The following is a 25,152-nucleotide window of genomic DNA, read 5'->3' as shown; positions in this document are numbered from 1 at the left end:
TTGGCACTTAGAATTTACTATCTGTGATCCCAAATAGTCCTAAGCAACCCCAAAGGTCCATAATATGAAGCAATTTTAAATTTTGATAAGGCATTTGAAGACCATGGCTCTGAGGTAAGTTTTGAGAGGGGGCCTCCCAAAATGCCTAACACCACTGCAGCAAACCTTGGTTATTTTCCACTCACCACTCACTGTCTCATGTGCTGTCATTCTTAGGATGTATTCCAACGCTACTCATACAGAACATTGAGAAGATCTTAGGCTATAATCTTCATGAAAATAAAGTATTTAAAATATCATGACTATACTAATGCAGATGTTTATGCTAATGGACAGAATGCCTAGGGAGAGTACTGAAGTCAAAGAAAGGGAAAACCACCAAGCACAGTGCTACATACACTGCACCCCCTAACTCTCTAAGAAACACAGAATAATAGAGCTAGTTACCTACCTCCACCGTGTCTTACTACTTGGGAAGAGAGGGACGATCACTCAGATGCTACTTGTTTAATGTCGGCCTTGGCCCTCCGGCCTGCATAAGCTCTGTAAGGGCAGGGACTACGTTTTATTTACTCCTGAGTCACCAGCACTTGGGACAGGGCTTGGCTCTTCATACATTCTCAATAAATATTTTCCAAGTGAGTGAGTAAATGTCAGAGAAGTTACAAAAGCAATTGAGTACCAAGAGAAGTGATGGAAATTTACTCTTCTTTATTCATTTAAAGTTTTCCAGAATTGAAAAATGCTTATATAGCTTCTGAATACCCTAACTTCTCCATAATGTTATAATAAAATTGTTCTTTATTTCTATGCTTTTGTTTCTGTTAATTTTAGAAAAAGCCATGGGATAAAGATTAACTTCATGTTACTTTATACTTATTTCCCTTCAAATAAAACATTTAGAAAGAAGAAGCCTAAAAAGGAGCCAGGTGGCCAAAATTTATAAATTATTTACCTATGAAATAGTCTTGCCTCCAATGTTAAACCCAAATCTAATCCAGTATCTTAGAACAGCAGTGGTTTGCAACTCTGGTTGTACTTTAGAACTTAACTTGACAGTATCTTTTGAAAAGAAACATTAATGAGAATGTAGAACTTAAAAGACAAATGGGTCATGTCAGAAGAACACAAGAATATAATTAATTAGACAAATATAGGAGAATATCAGCATCAAAAAGAAAAATAAATGTAAGTGACAGAAAATACTGAATACAGGCATTTCTTCTGTAAAACAGAAACAGAACACTACACAGTTCTGCAATAACACATTAAAAATAACTGGCCTTATGGAAAGAATAAGGTTGGGAGCTAACAACTCAAAACCTATTTGACTTTTTACTAGAACACTAATAAGAACAATAATAATTCTAATAAAATTTCAACCCAAATAAAAATATTTATTAAATTCCTATTAAGAGATATTACAATAACTTTACAACAACAAAGGAAAAGCCATTTGAGGGTTGAGGCTGCTGAGGTTGGGGCTTGCCACACAGGCAAGGACCAACTGCACACACACCTCCAAGTCGCAGTTCAACCGAGCCAGAGGAACGCAAGGTGAAAGAATATTATGTACAAGGAGAGAGCGCCATCTTTTGGTTGCTTGTAGTAATTGCCTGAATTAGTGTATTTTGCATTGGCTGTTGCCACTTTTTAAGAAACATTAACCTCCAGGAAAAATAAGCTATGAATCAAAGTGACTTCTTTGTTATGCTGACATCATCACCTTATTTATGCATCTTGTCTGAGCTAATTTACATTACAGAAGATATTATATATAAAAAGTTCATAACATTCTCAAAAATAAAAGCAAAATGAAATCTTCATCTCTTTGGTAACTAAGAGATAGGCATAGGCATCTTATTCTGAAAATGAGTAATATCCTGTAAGAACTATAATGCTAATCACCGAACAGCCCTAACTGATGAGGAAAAGCCCCTTCCTTCTTTGTAGATGATTCCGGCCAATAACTGTGGAAGGAAGAGCATGGCTGTGGACAACGGGTGATTGCGGGGGAGGGTGTGCGGGGATGAACGGTGATGGAAGGAGACCTGACTCAGGGTGCTGAACACACAGTACAGTGTACCCACGACGCGCTGTGGAATTGGGCAGCTGAAACCTGGGCGATTTTGTTAACCAGTGTCACCCCAATAAATTCAATAAAAAAGGGGGGGAGAAAATATCTTGTTGATTAAGTAAAAACTGATTTCATAATTATTTTTAAGTTAAAACAGTTTAGGCAAACTACCAAGATTATTTGCAAAAGAAAAATTAAATCATCTTCTTGATCTTTTAATTGCAAAGAAATAACCAGAAATCTCTACTGTTTGGCTCTTGAAATTTTTCTCCCGGCTTATGGAAGCAAGGGGCTACAGAAGGTGTTAATCTGTCCCTAAACAAGTGATACTCCATATGACAAACTCTCAAATATTAGAAAAAATGTAAGAAACTTTCAAAAATTAGAAAAATATAAGAAACAATATATGAACATAATTATTTTCATCAAGATACAAATTCCCAGAAAACGTTAAATTTTTATGTTCCTTAATAAAACTTTTTTACTTAAAAAATCATCTTTTATATTTAGTCTCCTTGCAAATTGCATGTTACTCACAAAAGGAACAGTAGTGACAATATAGAAGAGAAAAACATTTTAACCTAATGATTAAAATTAGTATCACTGCTAAAAGGCCAACAACAGACTTCACGGAACTCTTGATGTGATCTCCTGAGGACACACCACTTATATTGTACACCAGCCACAAACAGATAAACTCATTCTAATCACAGGGAAATACAAACAAACTAAAATCGAGGGACTTTTTGTAAAACTATAGCCTGTGTTCTTCAGAAATAGCAATCTCATGTGAGACAAACATTGAAAAACTGTTCTAAGTTAAAAGTGACTGAAGAGACTGACAACCAAATTCAAAACATGATCCTGGATTGTATCTTTAGCAGAAAAACAAAAATTGCAATAAGGGATAGTATCTGGACAACTGATGCAAATGAAATATGAGTTATAGATAAAGAGGAAAGCACTGTATCAATTTAAATTTCTTACATTGAAGCTGAACTATGGTTATATAAGAGAATATCTTTGTTACTAGGAAAGACACACTGAAGTATTAAGGAGTAAAGAGGCACCCTCTGATGCGTGCACCCTCTCAGGTGGTTTAAAAAATAATACGTTTGTATATACAGGGAGAGAGAGAATTATGACAACTGTGGGGCCAAATGCCGAAAATGGGTGAATAGGAAAAGGCATATGGAAATTATTTTGTACTATCCTTGCAACTTTTCTGAAAGTTTGAAATTATTTCAAGAAAAAATTTTAAAATCAACCTTTAAGATTAAGTAAGTATTAAATATTGAGACTTTTCACTATAAGCAATTGACAAAATCAAATTTGACAAAATGGTATGATTCGTACAAGTGCTTTTGAACAGTGACAAGTTAAGGAGCTTGTAACAGAAAGTAGGAATGTAGACCAATACACAGCTTCCTTCATTGAAAGAAGTCTTGCTAGAGAAAAGGTTTAGCTATACGAACTATGCTCAGTAATATTCTGGCACAACTTGGTGACAGACCATTTATGCACTGGCCCTGCACTTTTAGCAGCACTGGTCTTATACACCGTATTTCTACACTCACTCAACTAATCGATCAATCATTAACTAAATAAATACTTTTAAAATTATACATGTGCATTTGAAAGAATATACACCAAATTATATCAGTTAAGCCTGAGTAGCAGAAATGAAAGTCATTTTTATTTTCTTCCTATATTTTGTAATGTTTCTACAATGAGCATGGATCACTTTTATAATAAGAAAAACAGAAGTAAACTTTTGGAAAAGAGAAGTGAAAAAGAATTTAATAGCAGGCAATCAGACTTCTTGGAATTTGAATCTTATATTAAAACATGAAACTTTGTTATATTCACATAATGCCAAAATTTTTCCAAAAAAGATCTCACTTACAGCTGATCTTGAAGCTCCACAATTATATATTCTAATTGTTCCTTTTCCAATTTATGGGCCAGATCAGAATCTTCAATCCTTTGCAGTAGTAGTTTATTCTGGGAGACAGATTCGGACAGCTGGTTCTCTCGAAGTCGTAAGAGTTCTTCAAGATAACCCTGGAAATACAGATCAGCAAGTTATTGCCAACTGCAAAATTCTAACTTATATTTTGAGATAAATGCTCAGTAGCTTACATGTTATCCATATCTATATTGTAATAAAAGTATTTTAAAGTATCACTGATTAAACAGTAAAAAAATTGTTTTAATTTAATGCAAAATTTTAACATGTTCAGTAGTTAAAGCTCTTCTTTAAGGTTCATTAAAATATGTTTGTAATTTAAGGTAAAACTTAGTTAAAACTTTGTAATTTCTAAGTTCTACAACAGTGATAAAATACTCTACATGCCTCCTAGTTTCAAAATATAGACCTAATCACAGAATGACCAATTAAATAAATGCCTCCATGTGATTATTTTTTCAAAAACAGGTATTAACATTTTAGCTTTAACAAACTGGAGGGAAGCAGTAAGATGTTTTGGTTAGGCCTGCGGTTCAGGGACTGCCCAGTGTCTGGAGAGCCCAGTTCTACTAGTTATCAGCTCCGTATCCTTGGGCAATCTCAATCTCTCTGTGCCGTAGTTTCATCTTTTGAAAACGTGAGAACGGTAAGTGTGCCTGGTTGGGAAGATTAAACTATCAGCATAGGCAGAGTGCTACCTGGCACACAGTACACAACGTGTAATTCCTAGCTCCTATTATTAGGAAACACCTAATACGTAGGAGACTTCTTGGGCTGATCCTCTATTATCTTTTACTCAGTTTCTTTGTCCTTTTGCTCTGCTTTCTGAGAGACTTCACTACATTATCTTCCAAACCCTTATACTGAATTTTTGAATTCAGGAAATCTTAATTTTAATTTCCAATAGCTCATTCTATCATGTTGGCTCCTGGCTCCCTTCTCATGGCATCTCACTTTTTAGCTGCAATGTGCTTACAAATCCTCCGGGTATATGAATTAGAGTCTTTTATTCTTAAAGTATTCTTCTGTTCCATTATGCTATCCTATTCATTTGTTATTAACAAGCTGTTTTAACTATTTTAGCTTGATGATACATGTCAATAGAAGTTAGCTCTACTCAACCCTCATTAAGCGTCTTTTTCAGATTTTTTTCCTGACAATTTTCAGATTTTTTTTTCCATAATAAAATCTCAAAAATTAAAAATAAAATTTTTACGAAGTATCTTATGTATACACATAACATATAAATTATCTATAAATTATATACAAACTGTACATAAATTATATACAAATGTTTATAAACATTAGTAAGTAAATACTACTTATGTACCCACCACCTAGATGAAGTTAAACCCCTATAATGCCTTTCCCTGATCATACCCTCCTGCCTTCTCTGCCAAGGTAACAGTATCCTGAGATTTGCTCCTCTTTCCAGCTTTACCACAAATGTTGTCTTAAACAATATACTGTTTAGTTCTGCTGGGGTCTGTCCATGTTCTTTTGAAACTTGCCTTTGCATCTACAATGAGGAGTCTTACATTCAACACTGACTGGTATTCCATTGTATGAATACTGCAGTTTATTTACTCCCCTGTCAATGGCCATTTGGGTTATTTCTAGCTTTTTCTTAATATAAACAATATTACTATGAACACTCAGTATATGTTACTGATACACACATCTAAGAATTTCTAGGAACTATGACTGGAAATGGAATTGCTGGGAAACAGGCCATGCATAGCTTTACATTTACTAGATAATGCCAAATTGTTCCTGTTATTGTTTTATACTAATCACACTCCTACCTGATATTAATTCACATGGCCTTATATTGGTATTAAAATTATACTGAATTCATAAAAGTCATTGAAAAACAATCCTTTTTCTTCCTCTCATGAACAGTCAGTATAAAATAGGGATTACAGTAGTCCCCCGCTTATCCATGGTTTTCCATACTTCCAATTACCTGCTGTCAACTGTGGTCCGAAAATATTAAATGAAAAATTCCAGAAACAAACAATTCATAAATTTTAAATTGCATGCCATTCTGAGCAGGTGCTGAAATCTCTCGACAACCCGCTCTGTCCCACCTGAAATGTGAACCACTCCTTTTGTCCAGTGTACCCACACTGTAGACACTACCCTCCCGTCAGTCACTTAGCAGCCAATTTGGTTATCAGACTGACTGCTGCAGTCTGGCAGTGCTTGGGTTCACGTGACTCTTACTTTACTTAATAATGCCACATTTACTTAACTTTTACTAGAGGATATTGTTTTAATTGTTCTACTTCATTATTTGTTATTATTGTTAATCTCTTACTGTGCCTAATTTATAAATTAAATCTTCTCCTAGGTATGTATAGAAAAAAACATAGTATATATAGGGTTTGGTACTATCCACCATCTCAGGCATTCACTGGGGGTCTTGGCATGTATCCCCTGTGGATAATAAAGAACTACTGTACTGCCTTCTGAACATTTGGTGGAGTCTTCCTCCCAAACCAAACAAGTCTGGTGATTTTGGGGGGAGGAAAGGGTAGATTTTAAACTATTTATAAAATTTCTTTAATGCTTATACATCTATCAGTTTTGAGAGGTAGTATTTTATAAAAACTCTTCATCTAAGTTTTCTAAAGTATTGACATAAAATTGCTAAAATTATTCTCCTATAATTAATTATTGGGGTTATTCTGCTACATTTATAGTTATGCTATCTACTCTCTTTTAATTCTTAAAGTTGTCTATCTGTGCCTGAAAGCTTTTATGACTATAATTATTTTTGAGGAGATTTTTCTATTTCATTAGTTTTTACAAATAATCAGCTTTTGGTTTTATTAATTGTTTTTCTGTTTATTTTATTAAAATCTGTTTTTATTTTTTCCTTCTTTGAAACTGATTTGTTTTGTTTTGTTTTGATTTTTTGTCTACTTCTTATATACTTATCTCTTTAATTTTCCTATTTTCTTTTCTAAGTTAAGTACTTTTACAAGTACTGCACAAGTTGCAATTTAAAATTGTCAGTATGGCCCGGCTGGGCGTGGCTCAGCGGTTGAGCGTCGACCTAGGATCCAGGCGATCAGGGTTTGATTCCCGGTCAGGGCACATGCCTGGTTGCCGGCTTGATCGCTGACTCTCTCATCATTGATATTCCTATCTCTCTCTCTCCCTCTCCTTTCCTCTCTCTGAAATCAATAAAGATATATTTTAAAAAATAATAATAATAATAAATAAATAAAATTGTCAGTATGCACTGTTTTCATTCTTATTTACTCATTTATTTTGACACATAATTTAGAAGTTTAATTTTATAAATTCCCATTAGTGCTCCACAGGTGGCAGTAAATATTTTGTATTGAAGCTAACTTTATTGCACTGTGATCACTATTGTATCATCTCTTTGGTATTTGTGGGAATTTGTTTTGTGACATAGTACGCTCCTTAAAAATTGGACAGCTGTCCTCTATGTGCTTGAAAAGAATGTGTCTTCTGTTAGCATTTAACAAATTTTAGATCAAGCTTACTAACTGTGCCGTTCAAGGTCACTATGTCCTCACCAATGTTTTGTTTGTTGAATTTGTAAATTATTTGAAAGATGTTAAAATTTCCTACTATAATTATGGATTTAGAAATTTCTCCTGGACAGTCTATTATGCTTTACATTTTTCATGGCAACATTGTTAAATGCATGTAAGTTCAGCACTGTTATACATTTCTGGTGAGTTGTTTCTTTTTTACAGAGATAATGTCTTTATTTAGTCTTAATAATGCTTTTTGACTTAATATCTATGTTGAATCACATTAATACAGAATCCCTTTGGTTAATGTTTGCCTACTACATCTTTATCCTCTTAGTTTAAAATGTTTGTCTTATTTTATGTATGCCTCTTACAGATAACACTTAACTAAAATTTAAGATTTAAAATAAGTTTGTCTTAACTAGCAAGTTTATCCCATTTACTTTTATGGTGACACTGACTTGAGTGGTTACATTGAACTTTCTTTCTACCACTTTAGCTGCTGGCACCATCCTTTACATCATCCTTATTTTTTCTCACTTGTTACTTTGTATTGTAACAATCAAATTTTCCTTATTTATCTTCTCACTGTCAGTTTGAAAATTAAATATTCTACTTCTTTTAACTGTAACTTTGGGAAGAGGCATGCACATTAAAATATGTGTCTACCCTTTTCACTATAAAACAAAGACCTCAAATGGCTTTCGCTTCAATCATCTTCTCTTAACGTCTTCTAATGTTGTTAGTTTTAGTCCCAGTGGTGGGCTGCAGTCAGCTTGTACAGCCCTTGAGAGCTGACTGTTAAATTTCAGAAATTTTGTATGCAGTTGTTAAACACTGCTATTATTAAAAATCAAGTTATATAGACATAGTAAGGTAAATTATATTAAAAATAAGGAAATGACCACTCAAATCTCATCACGTTCTAAGTATTTTACATTTATTGGTGCTCTTAAAGTTGTTTCCATCTATTGTATGTGTCTGACAGAAATACTATTTAACGGTGTGCTACCCATTCCCTATGCGTCTCTTCCCTATTCTGCATTCAGGGATATCACATTGGTAGCTTTAACTTGGCCATGATGGGAGTATTTACCCCAAAGAATCAGCAAATGCTACAGATCGGGGTTTCTCTATTTCCTCTGCAGAAGCCAGTTGTTAAACATATTTTAGCACAATGCCATCTCATATTGGCGATTAATATAGTTTTTGTTTCACGTAGTCAAGGTTTATTTACCAATTTCTGTGCTTAATCTGTCATTTTGCATCTCACTCCTGCCTTCTGGGTTCAGTTTCTATCCTGAATGATAGTGGGCCTAGCTGGGTCTGCTACTACCCTGTTGATACTAAAACACAGGTGCCTAAGTTAAGGGAATGGCCCATTACCTCTGGGGACGGCAGTGGCTTAACTCATGACTCACTCCTCTTATTCTCAGTCTTTCTATGTTCCTGGTTCTTAGTGAGCTCCTATTCTTTGAGAGAGCAGCTCTGCACGAAGCTCTTTTAAAAACTGTATTCTACTCAGCATTTTCATATTTTTACAATGTAAAGGCTTTCAGATTATCTTAGTCTGAAATTGTGCTGGTATGAGAAGTCTTCTTCATTAAGTTTTCTCCATATACATTATCAACATTTTTATAGCTATTATAAATGGGATATTTTTGTTTATGTTTTCTAACCAGTAGCCGCTTGTCTATATAAAATCTATTCATATTTTAAAATTTACTTTGTAAGTATTTTCCTCAGTGTATTTTTTAGTGTTTCAAACCTTCTATTGTTAATTCCATCAGGCTTTTCCTATACAGATTTTTTTTTTTTAATCCTCACCTAAGGATATTTTTTCCATTGCTTTTCAGAGAGAGAAAGACACAGACAGACAGACACATCAATGTCAGAGAGACACATCGATCAGTTGCCTCCCGCAAGCATCCTGACCGGGGCGGGACTGAGCCTGCAACTGAGGCACGTCCCCTTGGCCAGAAGAAAACCCGGGACACATCAGTCCACAGGCCGGATGCTCTAGCCACTCAGCAAACCGTCCAGGGCTTTTCCCATAAAGATTATCTATGAATAATGATAATTTGAAAGGAAAAGTAGAGGAGAAAATAGATAATACAGTAGAAAAAAAAGGTTACAACTCCTCAAGATAATGGAGTTTATTTTCCTTTCTGCTATATACTCTACTTTGCCAAGTGCAGTGCTTAACATACAAGAGCTGCTAAAATAACTGATTAAAAAAGAAAAATTGAGACATATATGGAATCTGCTGAGGCAATGACTGCTTTTCCACAAGCCAAGTAATATTTTATTGAATTAATCGTAGGAACTAAAATCTCAAACATATAAATTTAACTGCATACAGAAGAATAAATGATTTATTTTTATATTAAAACATAAAATTAGAAAAAGTTTAACAAACAAAAACCTTTCCTAAAACACTGCCTGATTTTTAATGAACAGGAGGACAATTCAAGAACAGAAAGAAAGTAGCGAGGGGCAAGTACTTTCATTCCGCTAAGAGGTCTTTTGGCAGAGACGGCCCGAAGGCAATAACTAGAACCAAATTCAGTGACTCCTGCCACTGATTAATACCTTCTGCTCCAGGGTGAGCTGGTACTTTTGTTTAACTCTCTTGCACTTGTTGAACCAACTATTCTCATCCATGATGAAAGGGGGCCCGACGTTCTCCGGGGTGCTGCTTTCACTGCCACTGCTTCCCAGCGTCCTCAGCTCCTCCTCATCACTGCTGATGCTATCAGAGCTGGGAGATTAAAATTTTAAAAAGAGTTAATAATGTGTTCCACTTTGATATTTAAGAAATAATTCTGTGTTTTCAAGCTCCTGGTGAACAAACTCTAAAATAGTTAGCACTAAATATACAATTATAATTAACAATATTATAAAGACTTTAGTATCTTAAAATACCTTTATGTATTTTTTAATTTTTCTATAATGAATATGTATGACTTTCCAAATCAATTAAATGCAGTAATTTGAGGAGGGGAAGTCTGAAATTTTCTTAAAATTAGGAACCTAACATAGTTTTTTAATACAGGTATATCTAGGTGGAAGCAATTCAACTTTTAAAATATTGGGTCAATTAGGATAGATTAAATCTTCCTAAAAAGAAAAACTCCATGGTCACACATGCTAACTGGTTCATGACTAGGTTAAACTGGTATTTCCCTTTTCATTTTAGCGTCTGTTATATAGCAAGTTGGCAGGAATCCTTTAGTACATAAAGGAGAGAAAGCTATATACACACTTTTGGATTTGTGCATCAAAGAAGGGAAATTGCATAAAAATTCATAAAAAAGTAGTAAAGCAGTTGAGGACACAGTAAAATCATTAAATTCATTCTGAAGGCACCAGCTGAGAAGGTTCCATTATTGCATCTTTTAAAAACTTTGTAATAGTTACTATAGCTTCTTACATAAGAGAGGAAGATTAGTATTCACGTTTATCTTTATACTTTAAGTCACAAAAATACCCTTTCCATCTACATGTTGATCATCGAATCCCTATCTCTGGCTGTAACCTTGCTCTTTAATGTCAGACTTGTGGCCCACTATGCACACACTAGCTCTGGGACTGTGGACACGTTACTTAACCTCTCTGTTTCAGTTTCCTCATTTGTAAAATAAGAATAGCAATGCCTACTCACTGGCTTTGGGGATTAATGAGTTAATAAAAGAAAAACACTTAGAATAACGCCTGATATATCATAAACACTCAGTAAATATTATTACTATCATTTTTACTAGTATTATTTTAAACTATTCATTATCTTCACAAATGTCGTATAATTCAACATATCCCAACACAGTATAATATTATGCCTATGCAGGACATCTTCTTGTTGTATTTCTTTTCTAGATCTAATGTATCAGAATTATCCCTTTTCCTAAGAGAACCACTTATTTCAGTCAGAAAGCTTGGTACCACAATACTCCATGCCTCCTCCTCCATCATCCAAAATACCTGCACACGTCTCACTCTGAAATAACAGTGACTTCTCTCACAAGATGATGATTATCTCGGGGGCAGGAAATGTATTCTTCTTCAGAAGTTCATGAAGTTTCTATACTCTCAACATCTATGTATCTCTAGGACTGAGGAAAGTGTCTTGCCTACATTAGGTACTTGATTGTGTGTGTGTATATATTGTATTACTTTCACTTTCTCTCTCCCTTATAGCTCTGGCCTGACCATAACATTTTAGAAGTACATAAAGATTATTATTCTATTCAGGAAATCAATAAGTGAAGGCAGACCTTCAGAAAATCTATGAATTTCACTGGGTTAATTTTTCAATGCTGATGAGATTGTGGGAAATCCATAATTCTCACACAAGACTGGTAATTGTCACAACTCTTTTATAAAAATAGACTTTAAGAACCATAAAATTGTGTTGTATTTACCTGAATAACTGTAAATTCAAAGTTGAAATTTAAAAAAATGATTTACACAAAAATATTCATTATTCTTTTCGTTATAATGGAGATAAAATAGAAAATAGGCTAAATAATGAATTATAGTTTTAAAATCTCAATGGACTATTATGGAGCTATTAAATTTATTATTATAATGACTACAGCAATAGAAATACATGCTACTTTTTAAAAACTATGTTTATGCTGAGATTACACTTATGTTAAAAGTGTATACTTATACAGGGTGTCCCCAAAAATGTATACACACTTTAACAGCTGATAACTCAATGTTGAAAATGAAATGTTTTGGGGTTTTTTTTAATATATCTTTATTGACTTCAGAGAGAGGAAAGGAGCGGGAGAGAGAGAGAGATAGAAACATCAATGATGAGAGAGCCACTGACCGAGCCCACAACCTGGGCATGTGCCCCGACCAGGAACTGAACCCCGATCGCCTGGATCCTAGGTCGACGCCCAACCGCTGAGCCACGCCCGGCTGGGCTGAAATGTATTTTAATAAACACTGCCTTTGTGAGTACTCAAAGTGTGTGTATGCATTTTTGGGACACCCTATATAAATACTAAAAATGCAACTAGAGATTATATTTATGAATGATTTCTGATATGAAATAAATGTTTCATTAAAAGTAATTTTAATCAAGATGAATATACTATACAACAAGACACTCAACAATAAATTTTGATTTCAATAACATTTCTAAATGTCAAATACCTTTGGGTAAACTTCAAATATGGTGTATAGTCTATTACAGCAGGAAAGCTCCCATCCAGTCCCTCTCCCTTTAGGCAGAAGCTAAGACAACGGACAATATATAAAATTTAAAATCAAAGTTAAGTGTTACAAACAATCTGTTAGAGACATTTGTTTCATCAAATTGCAGGTAAATTTTTTTGTTTGTAATTTAAGTGTTACTGTTACAAATAAATAACTCAATAAACAAATTCTACCTTCAATCTAAATGACAAAGAATTGTGCAAGTTAATACACTGTTATATAAATACATCATGCAAAAGTAAAATATACTGAGAAATCTTTTCAAACATTGTTTCATACTGTCTTGGTCTTTATTAAACCTTTTAAGACATAACTAGAGAATTTGCAAATGAAGACTTGTTCATATTTACATTCAAATTCTCAAGTGACACTTTGTATTCCTAAAAAGATCTGAATAATCAGAAAATGAGGGTTTCTGCCTTTGAACATGGTGCCCCAAGCAGCACAGAACCTGAGGTCCAGGCCTGCAGCCTAGTGACCGTGGCCCAGGCCCTGGAGCCTGAGGACCGGTGCTGTCCAGGTGCGCAGTGGCCCCAATATGCTCTTAGTGTGTAAATTCACAGAGAAACATGGATGGATAACAACACAAAATGGTGTCGGAACAGTGGAAATCAGCAGTTTTGCACAAGAAGCTTTGGGAGACTTTGTTTATGGTAGTCTGCCTGAAATTGGGACAAAATTAAACAAACAAGATGAGTTTGGTGCTTTGGAAAGTGTGAAAGCTGCAAGTAAACTCTCTTCTTCTCTATCAGAAGTAACTGAAATTAATGAAGCTCTTGCAGAAGATCCAGGACTTGCCAGCAAATCTTGTCATGAAGATGGCTGGCTGACCAAGATGACACTGAGTAACCCTGCAGAACTGGATGAACTATGAGTGAAGAAGCAGATGAGAGACGCCTCAAACCTATTTAGGAGTGGAAATGGAACCCCTTCCCCCATAAATAAAGTAGTATGAAACAACTTTTTTAAAAAAGAAAAGAAAATGAGGGTTTTCTAAACTATCTGAATAGGTGAAAGGACTTAGATCTTAAAACGAAAAAAAAAAATGCTAAAAATCTTCTAATGTCCAATCAATGTTTTTTGAGGCCATAGCAACAGGGGAAAGGTTAAGTGACTTGCCCAAAATCATACTCTGAGTTTCATAAAGCCAGTCAAAAACTCTAGATCTCCTAGTTCCCCAATACAGTAATCTTTGTTTTGTATAATGGTATATACAATTAAGTTTTTGCTTGTTTGTTTTTATTTGTTTTTTAATATATCTTTATTGACTTCAAAGAGAGGAAGGGAGAGGGAGAGACAGAGATAGAAACATCAGTGATGAGAGAGTCATTGATCGGCTGCCCCCTGCATGCCCCCTGACTGGGGATCGAGCCTGCAACCTGGGCATGTGCCCTGACCAGGAATCGAGCCACAATCTTCTGGATCCTAGGTCGATGCTCCATCACTGAGCCATGCCCAGCTGAGCTGTTACTTTTTTTTAAAGGTGTTTTGTTTTGAGTGGTTTTTTTGTCAATCCTCACCTGAGGATATTTTTTCCTATTGCTTTTCAGTGAGAGTGGAAGGGAGGGAAGGGGGGAGAAACAGAGAGAGAGAGAAACATCCATGTGAGAGAGACAGATCGACTGAATGATGCCTCCAGCACTTGCCCGACCGGGGGTGAGGGGTGAACCTGCACCCTTCAGTGTGCTGGCTGACACTCTAAATGCTGAGCCACACTGGCCAGGTCTAAAGGTGTTTAATTTTAAGATTACTGTTATTAGATTGAGAAGTATACAGATTGGTAGTTACAAAATAGTTGCAGGGATGTAAAGTACAGCATAGGAAATATAGTCAATAATATTATAATAACTATGCATGGTGCCAGTTGGGAACTGGAAATATTAGGGGCAACGCTTCGTAAAGTACATGACTGTCTAACCATTCTGCTGTACAACTGAAATGAATACAAAATAATATTGAATGTAGACCGTAATTTTAAATTTCAAAAAGAATTTTTTGAATAAAAATAAACATTTAAATTTTTAAAAGAAACCAATGATTACTATTACTAAAAGGAAAAAATATATCTTCCAGGAAGATAAACAAAGGAATATTTAAAAGATGTAGATTAATCTTTCAAAAAATTTATTTATGAACCTCTCCCTCCTGGTTTCTTTGGGAAGTTTGCCTGTGGAAATACTTGTTCTAATATGTTAATATCAAGGGTATGTATTTTTTCCAGACTTGAATAGAGAATCAAATTGGCAACATTTTATACGGGCTTTCCTTCATTTACAAAAACATTACTAATGTATCTTTAAGACATTTGTTTTCAGCTGATTATATACTATCAATTGGTTATAATAAATTTATAGTTCACATTCTTCTCCTAGGATTTTTTTTTAATAAAAAATAAAATTGTAAAGGATTTAGACAAAGCCATCAGCATGCCATGTAAAACGTTAACACTCTTAGAGGGATCATAAAAACAACCTTCATGTTCCATCTATCATGTTCATCCTAAACAATTAAGTTAATTAACCTAATACTCCTTTATTAAATACTAAATAAAACTATAAAAGGACAAAATATTTTGAAAAGGAAGTTATTTACTAGAAAAAGGTAACCTCAGTGAAAATAGGCATTATTTTTTAATTCAAGACCTAAAAGTAGTTTTCATTTAAATTATACTTATTTTAATAATATTCTTAGATTTTAAGTGAGATATTTAAATAAAAACATACTATTTCCTTCATTCTTATGCTTGAGTTCTTGTTAGAAATAAACTTTTTACTTTTACAGTATAATGTAAAATCTTAGATAAGTTAAATGCAAAAGATACTTTCATAAATTTAAAAAGAAATGATAATGTACATTTTTAGTACTTAAAATCTTAGTCTGGAATCAATTCATTTTGTTGATAACAAAAGTAAATATTAACAATATGTTTTATATTCTAGACACATAACACAAGAAACATCAGACACCCAAGAGATCCTGTCAGGATCTTTATCTCACTCAAGACATGAAATAATGAAAATCTTTTTGGCTTTGAATGGACTTTTAGTGTATTTCTTTTCTTTTTAAAGCAGTAGCTGAAAAATACTAAGAGAAAAAATCCAAAACCTTCCTTTGGTTGTACCAGTGTACATGATTTTTCTACTCAAGGAATGCAGTCTAAGCTTTCTTTATACTCAAATTAGACAGCAAGCCTATAAGTTAATTCCTTAAGTTTGAGACAACCTTTGAGAGCAAATGGATTTAGAAAACAGATGTCATTTGAAAGGGTACAACATGAATCAAATATCAATATTCAACTGTGTGCTTTTCTTAGAAAATTGAAAAAAAATCATAAGTAGAAACTATTATAAGGTAGAATAATTTAAAAACAGAATACATTTAGTAAGGATGAAGTACCTGAAATCAATAGCATTGAGCCCGAGCAGCATGCCAGCAAGCATATTTGCTTCCTCACCCAAGACAATTGCTCCATCTTCATAAAATCTCCTGAAAAATGAAATGGGTGAATATATAAATATTAAAAACTGACAAGTTTCACCTAGAGAAATCACTTAGAGCCCAAACTAAAATAGAAGGAATTAAATTGTATGTAGTTTGTCAAAATAAGAACAGTTGGGTCACCCAACTCTTACAGATATTTAGGAGGGGGGAAAATCACCATAACAAAACAAAAAACCTCTTAAGTGTTTCCACTTCTCTTGAAAAGAATCTCCAAAGTGACTCTCAATGAGCCTAAACTGCCTAGCATTTCCCCCCAATAGTGAAGCAATACAAATGTAATCTGAAAGGTGGCAAATTCACAATCATTTATACTGGTCTAGTTTCAAAACGATGTGGACTATTGTTCTATACATAGAACAAACACAAACATGCATTGTTTTTCTGTAAGTCCAAAGGCTATTACCTAAATTAAGAAATAGGAAGGTGTGATTATTAGTAATTTATACTAACCTTCAAAACTGCAATACTAATAGGGCAGATGGGCTACCTAAGTGGATGTATATGAAAAACAAAGTTATCATTATCTCTTGGACAAAATGTGAATATGACTATTTTTGCTAATTTTTATAAAGCCTTCTGTTTTGACTAATGTTGGTTTATAAAGTACAATTTTATTTTAAAATACTTAAATATTTAGAAAAAAAGTCATAATGTGGGCCTTAGGTATTTTTCCACAAAAGAATGTAAGATAATGAATTTACTTCTTAAAAAGTACTATGTAAAAGCTAGTTTATGTTCGGTAACCAGGGATCCTTAAATTGTTACATCTATTTATATTACATATAGACAATGAACACTAAGTTATAACATCTTATCCATTTAGTAAAAGAAATCTGTCTTGCTTTGCTTTTTTCTGTAATGATGAGTTTTTAAAGGCTGAAAAAGATTTTAATATGTTCATAATTTCACCATCAATTTTGAATAGTTCATGGTTTACCAAATACTTTTACAAACATATCATTTGATACCTGCAAAAAAAACCCACGAAATAAATGCAAAAGGAATTGTCATTGGTTTCAAATTCACCATCAAGAAAAGTTAGGTTAAAACAATTTCCCAAGCACATGTTGATAAACTGCTCAAGGAGAAAACCCAATTCTTCTTACTTTAAGCTCTATATGTTTTCTATAAAGCCATTCTATTTTTTTGTAAAACAAAAATATTTAAGGAGAATTTAACTTCTGTTATGGTTTGTACAGAATTTTAAATGGATAAAAAGTACAAAAGAAAAATAACTATTCACTCTCTAACAGATGTAAGTCTGCAAGCAAATATGGTAGGAAGCCTAGCTTGGAATAGATGTTTCCCTGGAAATATGGGAATTGCTATTATTAATTTATATAAAAGAAGAAAAACTAAAACTTTCAGCCTAACAAAGATTAGTAAAGTAAAACGAAGAAATTTCTACATATTCAATTGAGGTATTCCGCAATAGGTAAAGATATTTAGACAAATCTATATATATGAGATTTTACCCCACCCCAATGGCTAAATTGCTGTTGACAGAATATTTTATTGACTCCTGGAAGAACCATGATTCCAAAGGTGCTAGATCACCAAATTCTATAGGACTATGCTTTAGAAAAGGATTCTGGTTTTTGATACTGGGAATCACCCATTATTCCTGGTATTTCTCTATATAAGGAAAGGTCTACTATTTCCCCATCTTGAGCCCCCCATGTTTAAAAGTACATTCTAAGAATCGGATGACAACTATTCTCGCTTGCTTCTTAATGTCAACATTGTATTAAGGACTGCTGAAGAATACCAAAAATGATCACAAACTAACTGGTTTGAGAGATTTTTTTTTAAAAGTCTAAAAGTGCTTTATATGGGTATATAATATTGTTTTAATGAGTTTTTTTAGCTTTGGTTTTACTAATGATTTTTTAAGCTAACCAATGAAATGCTTACTATATGATATCAGTAATTCCACTGAAATAAAACTATACATGAAGCATAATACTGTGCAGACTTGATTTAATACAACAGTTTTTACTGTAACAGAGGGAGGGGATGACAAATGGGAGAGGAAGGGCTAGTTAAGAGAACTGTCCAAGGATTAAAGATGGTGGCAGACTTGAGTGGAAGCTACACTGACACTCCTGGGACTAAACTGGAATTACAACAAAAAAAGAGAAAAACATCCTGAATAATCAACCACAAATGAAGGCTAGCTGGAGAGCACCCTCATAACCAAGGAGGAAGAGTGGAGACCACACAGAGACTGGTAGGAACTGCGGAGGCAAGAGAGGGCTGGCTGGGCTCCCACAAGCAGCAGCTAAAGGTCTAGAGGGATATCTCAGCTGTGGGAGGTTCCCACTGAGGACTCTGGGGCCTAAACCCCAGGCTGGTTTTCCCAGCCAAGAGCACCAGAACTGAGAAAGGTGCCCACATAATATCTGGCTTTGAAAAGTAGCCGGGTTTCTGTTGGCCAGGGAGAGGTGGCTGAAAATGCAGGCACCCCCTTAAAGAGCCAACACACAAAGTTTCGTGTGCAGCCACTCACCTTGGGCTCCAGCAGAGGGAGGGTGGGGTGGACTGGAGCTGTGCTCAGAGGGCACCCCTCTGGATTCCTGTGCCAAGTCATTCCTCCATACTTTAAAAGCAGACATCTACCTTCCAAGCAGCTTTTGCCTGAGGGGGAGGCAATTGCCCCACCCTTCTGGAAAACCTCTCATCCTACCCTATGGAGCTTCTACAGCCTGAGGTTTATTAAGAGACTGATAAAAACCAGCTTCCCCACCTTGTAGAGTTTCTGCAGCCTGAGGATCATTAAGAGAACTGAATTAATCAGCCTGCAGCCAGAGGAAGACTTCAGAGTGCTTTGAGTCTTTGCCTGATCTGCTTCTGGACCTGGGCCTTGGAAAAGCAGGTTTTGGTGTGCATCTTGGTTCTGTCCAAACACACCCAGCCCCAGCAGAAGAGATCTCAAGCCAAGGGTTGCTGATAGCTCCAAACAGGGTACTCAAGTCACAAACTGCATCTGACATTGGCCTGCACCAGAGACCCTCCAAAAAGACTGAGAGTTCTAGCAGATCTACCTAATACATAGAAACAAACCCAAACAGGCAGCTAAAATGGGGAGACAAAAAAACAAGCTCCAATAAAAGAAGAGAAGTCTCCAGAAAAAGAACTACACTAAAAGGAGATAAGCAATCTAACAGATATAGAGTTCAGAATACTGATTGTAAGGATGCTCAACAGCATGAAAAATATGGAAACTATTAAAGAAATGAAGAATGATGCAGAAGAAATAAAGAATACATTGGAAGGAATAAACAGCAGATTAGAGGAAGGCGAGGATTGGATCAGCAAATTAGAATACGGGGTAGAAAAAAATCACTCAATCAGAGATCCAAAAAGAAAAAACAATTAAAAAACAGGAGGACAGTCTAAGGCAGTTGTGGGACAACATGAAATGTAACAATATTTGCATTATAGGAATTCCAGAAGAGGTCAAAAGTAAGCAGGGGTTAGAGAACCCGTTTGAAGAAATAATGGCAGATAACTTCCCTAACCTGGTGAAGGAAAAAGTCACACAAGTTCAGGAGGTATAGAGAGTCCCAAGCAAGAAGAATCCAAAGAGGCCCATGCCCAGACACATCATAATTAAAATGCCAAGAATTCAAGACAAATAGGCAATATTAAAGGCAGCTAGAGAAAAGCAATCTGTTACCTACAAAGAAGCTCCCATAAGGCTGTCAGCTGACTTCTCATCAGAAACTCTACAGGCCAGAAGGGAATGGCATAAAGTATTCAATGTAATGCAAAACAAGGATCTGAAACCAAGACTACTCTATCCAGCAAGACTATCATTCAAGATAGATGGTGAAATACAGAGCTTCCCAGACCAAAAAAATGGCTAAAGGAGTTTATCACCACCAAACCAGCACTGCAGGAAATGTTAAAGGAATTGCTGTAATTAGAAGTAGAAATAGAAAGAAAGAGAAGCATAGGCATAAAGAATTAAAATGGCAATGGATAAGTATCTATCAATAATAACCTTAAATATAAATGGATTAAATGCTCCAATAACAAGACACAGGGTGGCTGAATGGATAAGAAAACATGACCCAAATATATACTGTCTACAAAAGACCTAACTCAAAACAAAAGACTCACACAGGATGAGAATGAAGGGATGGAAAATTTTTTTCCATGCAAATGGAAATTTTTTTAAAAACCTGGGGTAGCAATACTCATATCAGACAAAATAGACTTCAAACTGAAGACCATAACGAGAGACAGGAAAGGTCAATACATAATAATAAAGGAATCAATCCTACTAGAGGATATAACCCTGATGAACATACATGCACCCAATATAGGAGCACATAAATTAAAAAACAAAACTTCTAGAGGACTTTAAGGGAGAGATCGATAGCAAGACAGTCACACTAGGGGACTTTAACACCCCACTGATTTCACTGGATAGGTCTTCCAGACATAAAATCAACAAGGAAACAGTGACCCTAAATGACATACTAGATCAGATGAATTTAATTGACATTTACAGAACATTCCACCCCAAAACTGCAGAATATACATTCTTCTCAAGTGCACATCAGTAGGTGAGTGGATAAAAAAGCTGTGGTACATTTACACCACAGAATACTATGCAGCTGTAAAAAAGAAGGATCACTTATCCTTTGGGATAGCATGGAGGGAGCTGGAGAGTATTATGCTTAGCGAAATAAATCAGTCAGAGAAAGACAAGTACTACATGATCTCACTCATATGTGGAATGTGATGAACAAAATAGATTCAGAGACACAGAAGCATAGAATGGACAACGATCTCACAGGAAAGGTGGGGGGGGAGTGGGTGGAGAGAGATTAATCAAAGAACTTATATGTCTACAGGCATAATCCATGGACACAGACATTGTTATGGGGAAGGCCTGGAAGTGGGGTAGATGTGGGGTAGAGGGGATCAATAGGGGAAAAAGGGGACATCTGTAATAATTTCAACAATAAAGACAAATATAAAAAAATTTTAAAAATTTTTAAAAAGAGAATTGTCCATTGTATGCTATACTTTTTCATTATTAGTTCTGGTTGAGAAAAAAAACTTGTGGTGATGGCCAGAGGGAAGGGGGTTGGGAGCTGGGTGGAGGTGGGCAAAGGGAGGGGGGATATAGGGACATCTGTAATAGTGTCAACAATAAAAATAAAGGGAAAAAAAACTTGCTCAGAAAATGCACTTCTAAGTTTGAGATAACATTTTAAAAATAACTTAATAGTATTTAAAAGTGTACTGAATTGATCTGAAAAAGATCATATTTTTATAATTTAGTCAGAGACAAGTCATTCATGTGTGTTAAGGAGGCAGAGGCTGGTAGGAAAAATTAAGTTTTTATTCCCTTAATCAAACTAACACATCAATAATCTTGACTGAAAATATGATTCCTGTTATCAACACTTTCAAAGACTTCAAAAGATTGTAAACTTTCAACCTCTTCATTTTATCTCAAAGAAAAATTGGAGCATTAATCAAGTTTTGCTTATATAACCAAGGTTATGTAACAAATGAACCAAAATAAAGTCTAAGATGACTAATCCAAAATTGTAAGGTATACACTAAAAAAATTCCCTTTCTTTTGTTGAAAATATTTTTTGTTCTAAAAAAAATATTTTTATATGAAGGATCTAACCAAAACACTGTACTGAATTGCAAAAACATAAATATTGAAAGTACCAAGGTGAAAAATATATATGACTTCCATTTAAAGTTTTATATAATAGACTATATCTTTAAAAAGTTTTGTATGTTAGAAGCAAATGAAAATTGTAAGGAACTATTTGATTTGACTATAAGCTGGAAGAAAAGCCTCTATTTTTTTTTAGTGGATATACTTTTTCCAATTACTTGTAAGTTGACTAGAAAAATATTAGGAATAGAAAAGTAGTTAAAATAATACCCTAATAAGAATAATACTTTTTCTCTTGTCACATATAATTTCACTTTAATTAAAATATGTCTCTATAGTGCTATCCTTAGTGTTCATTCTGTAAGACTATTTTAAGGCCTTTCAGGCACTTTAATAGAAAATATCCTTTGGATGGGATCCAAAATGAACAACCAGTATAAACTATGATGATATTGCAGAATATCATGCTTTCAAAATGTCCTTTTTTGAGAGTCAGAAGTATTCTACACACTGAGAGTTCAATATTAAAATATGAGAAAGATTATAAGAACTTTCACTATCAACATTCTTGTTCTTTTCCCCAATTTAGTTGTTATATAAGAAACTTTAAGCCCCGGCCAGTGTTGCTCAGTGGTTAGAGCATCAGCCCAAGCACTGAAGGGTCTCTGGTTTGATTCCTGGTCAAGGGCATATACCTGGGTTTCGGGTTCCCTCCTCACCCTCAGTCAGGTGAGTGTGGGGGGCAACCAGTCGATGTGTCTCACATAGTTGTTTCTTTCTCTCTCTCTCTCTCTCTCTCTCTTCCCCTCCCTCTCCCCCATCCACTCACTAAAAAAACAATGGAGAAAATATCCTCAGGTGAGGATTAAAAAAAAAAAAAGAAAAAAGAAACTTTAAGGGAGGAAATAACATTCTCCATCATGACATGCAGAACAGATTATAGCATTATAAATAAATGTTTTATTCTGTTCAAATTGAATCAGACTGAAAAACTAACCAGAAAGTAAATGTCCAAAGGTCTTGCTAAGAATGTGAGATTCATTATTTATTTTATCAACAAATACAGGGGTGGGCAAAAGCAAGTTTACAGTTGTAATACAAATAAATACGAAAGTAATTAATAAATAATGGTATAAGAATAAACTGTTTCACATACTCACAGCTGTAAACCTACTTTTGCCCACCCCTGTATATAAAACTCCTGCTATGTGGCAAGAGCTGTTTGAGGTACTAGAGTTAAAATGGTGAACATGCTAAACACAGTCCCTCTCTATGGAGCTTACATTCTAGGGGAGAGGACAGGCAACAGACAAAAGCAAAAGATATTAGAGATGATGAGTAGTATAAAGCAAAGAGGTTGTTGAGATAGAGAAAAAGTGGAGAACCCAACTTTGAAAAAGGCATGTGTAGCCTGAGACCTTAAGCACACAGAAGTCTAACTGCACAGTGCTCTGCAGGCTATATAACATTAATAATAACTGTGAACATTGACTGAGTGCCGGGCATACCTGTAAGTGCTTTACATAAATTATCTTCAACCTGACCACCCATATATTATGCTGCAGAGGGACTAAGATTCCACAGGCTAGTCAGTGGTGATACCAGGATTTGACTCCAGGAACTGTAATGAGAAACAATTTCAATGTCTTAAATGGGAATTAACATGATCCCTCTTTCCTTTAAGAAGACTGTCTGGAAGCTGGATGACTACTGGAAGGGGGCAAACTGGACGCTCAGTTGGGAAGCTAAAAGAGTGTAGGCAAGAGATAAGAGAGGCATGCACTGCTGTAGCGCTCCTGGAGATAAAGGTAAGTGGGTAGATTCAAGATAGATTTTAGAGGTAAAACTGACCGGATTTGCCAGTAAAATGATTATACAGAATGAGCAAAAAAGAGGAATCAAATATGAATTTTAGGTTCTGACTTGATCAACCATGTAGGTAAGTAGTGAAGTCATTTGCTAAGGAGGCAAACAGGGTTGGAAGGGGGCTGGGTGTGGGAAATCAAGATATCTGAACTATCTAGCTAGAGATTTAAATGTGGTGTCATGTTCCTATAGGTGGTTTTTAAAGCTATAGGGAGATGAATAAATTCTAGGAAGAGAGACAAAAAGAAAAATGAATAGAGTAAGAAGAGTAGACAGTGAAGGACAGGGCCCAGATGATACTCACACTAAGAAGTTGTGAAGAGGAAAGAAGCCTGAGACAGCAATTGTAAAGGAACAGGGCAAAGCCAAGGCATGTTATATAAGTTAAAAGCAAAGAGGTTTTTCAAGAAAGAGGAAACATTCAACTGTTTCAGCTGGACAGTAAGGTACAATCCAGACAGAGAAATGTCCATTAAATTTGGTAGCTCATAGACTATGTGCTCCTATACGGGTGGGAATGATCCAGCCCTAGGAACTGGACTGAGGATGGGGAGAGAAGAAAGGTGCTAATAAAAGGAAGAGGTGAATGGGGGCAGAATCCAGAGGAATATGGCCTCTGGTAGAAGGACAGACATTTCTTTTTTTTTTTTAAATATATCTTTATTGATTTCAGAGAGAGGAAGAGAGAGGGAGAGAGAGAGATAGAAACATCAATGATGAGAGAGTCATTGATCAACTGCAGCCCGCAACCGGGCATGTGCCTTGACCGGGAATCAAACCCTGATCGCCTAGATCCTAAGTCGATGCTCAACCGCTGAGCCACGCCCGGCCGGGCAGGACAGACATTTCAAGACAAGAAAAAAGAATGAAGAGAATACAGTTAAGGTGTAATTGGTGACAGGAATGACAGCATTCGTTTATGATAGGTTCAATTTCCTAATGTAAGGAGGTCTTATAACAAGAAATTAATAGAAATGTCTAGTTCTCTCTAATAGCAATGTTTAAAGGACACTGAATGCTTATTACTCTCAGGTCATATGTTTGTATGAAAGATGATGAAGATTCTTTTTATTATTATTATTATTATTATTATTATTATTGATTTGAGAGAGAGGAAAGGAGAAAGAGAGAAAAAGAAGTATCATTTTGTTCTACTTATTTATGCATTCATTGGTTGCTTCTTGTATGTGCCCTGACCAAAGATTGAACCCGCAACCTTGGTGTATCGTGACAACGCTCTAACTAACTGAGCTACCCAGCCAGGGCAGGAAGGTTATTCTTATCTTTAATACAAAATAATGCCAAATATATCTTGAGGCTTTCTCTTAACTTGTTTCCAGGA

General features: G+C 35.1%; 1 protein-coding gene across 7 annotated transcripts in view; it reads right to left on the bottom strand.

Moving 5' to 3' along the window:
- Positions 1-25,152, bottom strand: part of RUNDC3B (RUN domain containing 3B) — a 115,940-nt gene that overhangs the window by 22,320 nt on the left and 68,468 nt on the right. For 6 of the 7 annotated variants that reach the window (XM_087821130.1, XM_087821131.1, XM_087821135.1 and 3 more), the window contains 4 exons: positions 16,187-16,276; positions 12,728-12,808; positions 10,154-10,322; positions 3,984-4,141 (listed from right to left, as the gene is read on the bottom strand). In XM_087821130.1, coding sequence (XP_087677256.1) covers positions 3,984-4,141; positions 10,154-10,322; positions 12,728-12,808; positions 16,187-16,276 — 498 coding nt within the window. The remainder of the gene's footprint in view (positions 1-3,983; positions 4,142-10,153; positions 10,323-12,727; positions 12,809-16,186; positions 16,277-25,152) is intronic. The other variant, XM_087821133.1, reaches the window with a different exon arrangement.

This window comes from Miniopterus natalensis, chromosome 10 (assembly GCF_054644295.1).
Source record: "Miniopterus natalensis isolate mMinNat1 chromosome 10, mMinNat1.hap1, whole genome shotgun sequence".
NCBI lineage: Eukaryota > Metazoa > Chordata > Mammalia > Chiroptera > Miniopteridae > Miniopterus > Miniopterus natalensis.
The sequence above is the reverse complement of the archived record's forward strand: the minus strand, read 5'-3'. Positions and strand labels throughout refer to the sequence as shown.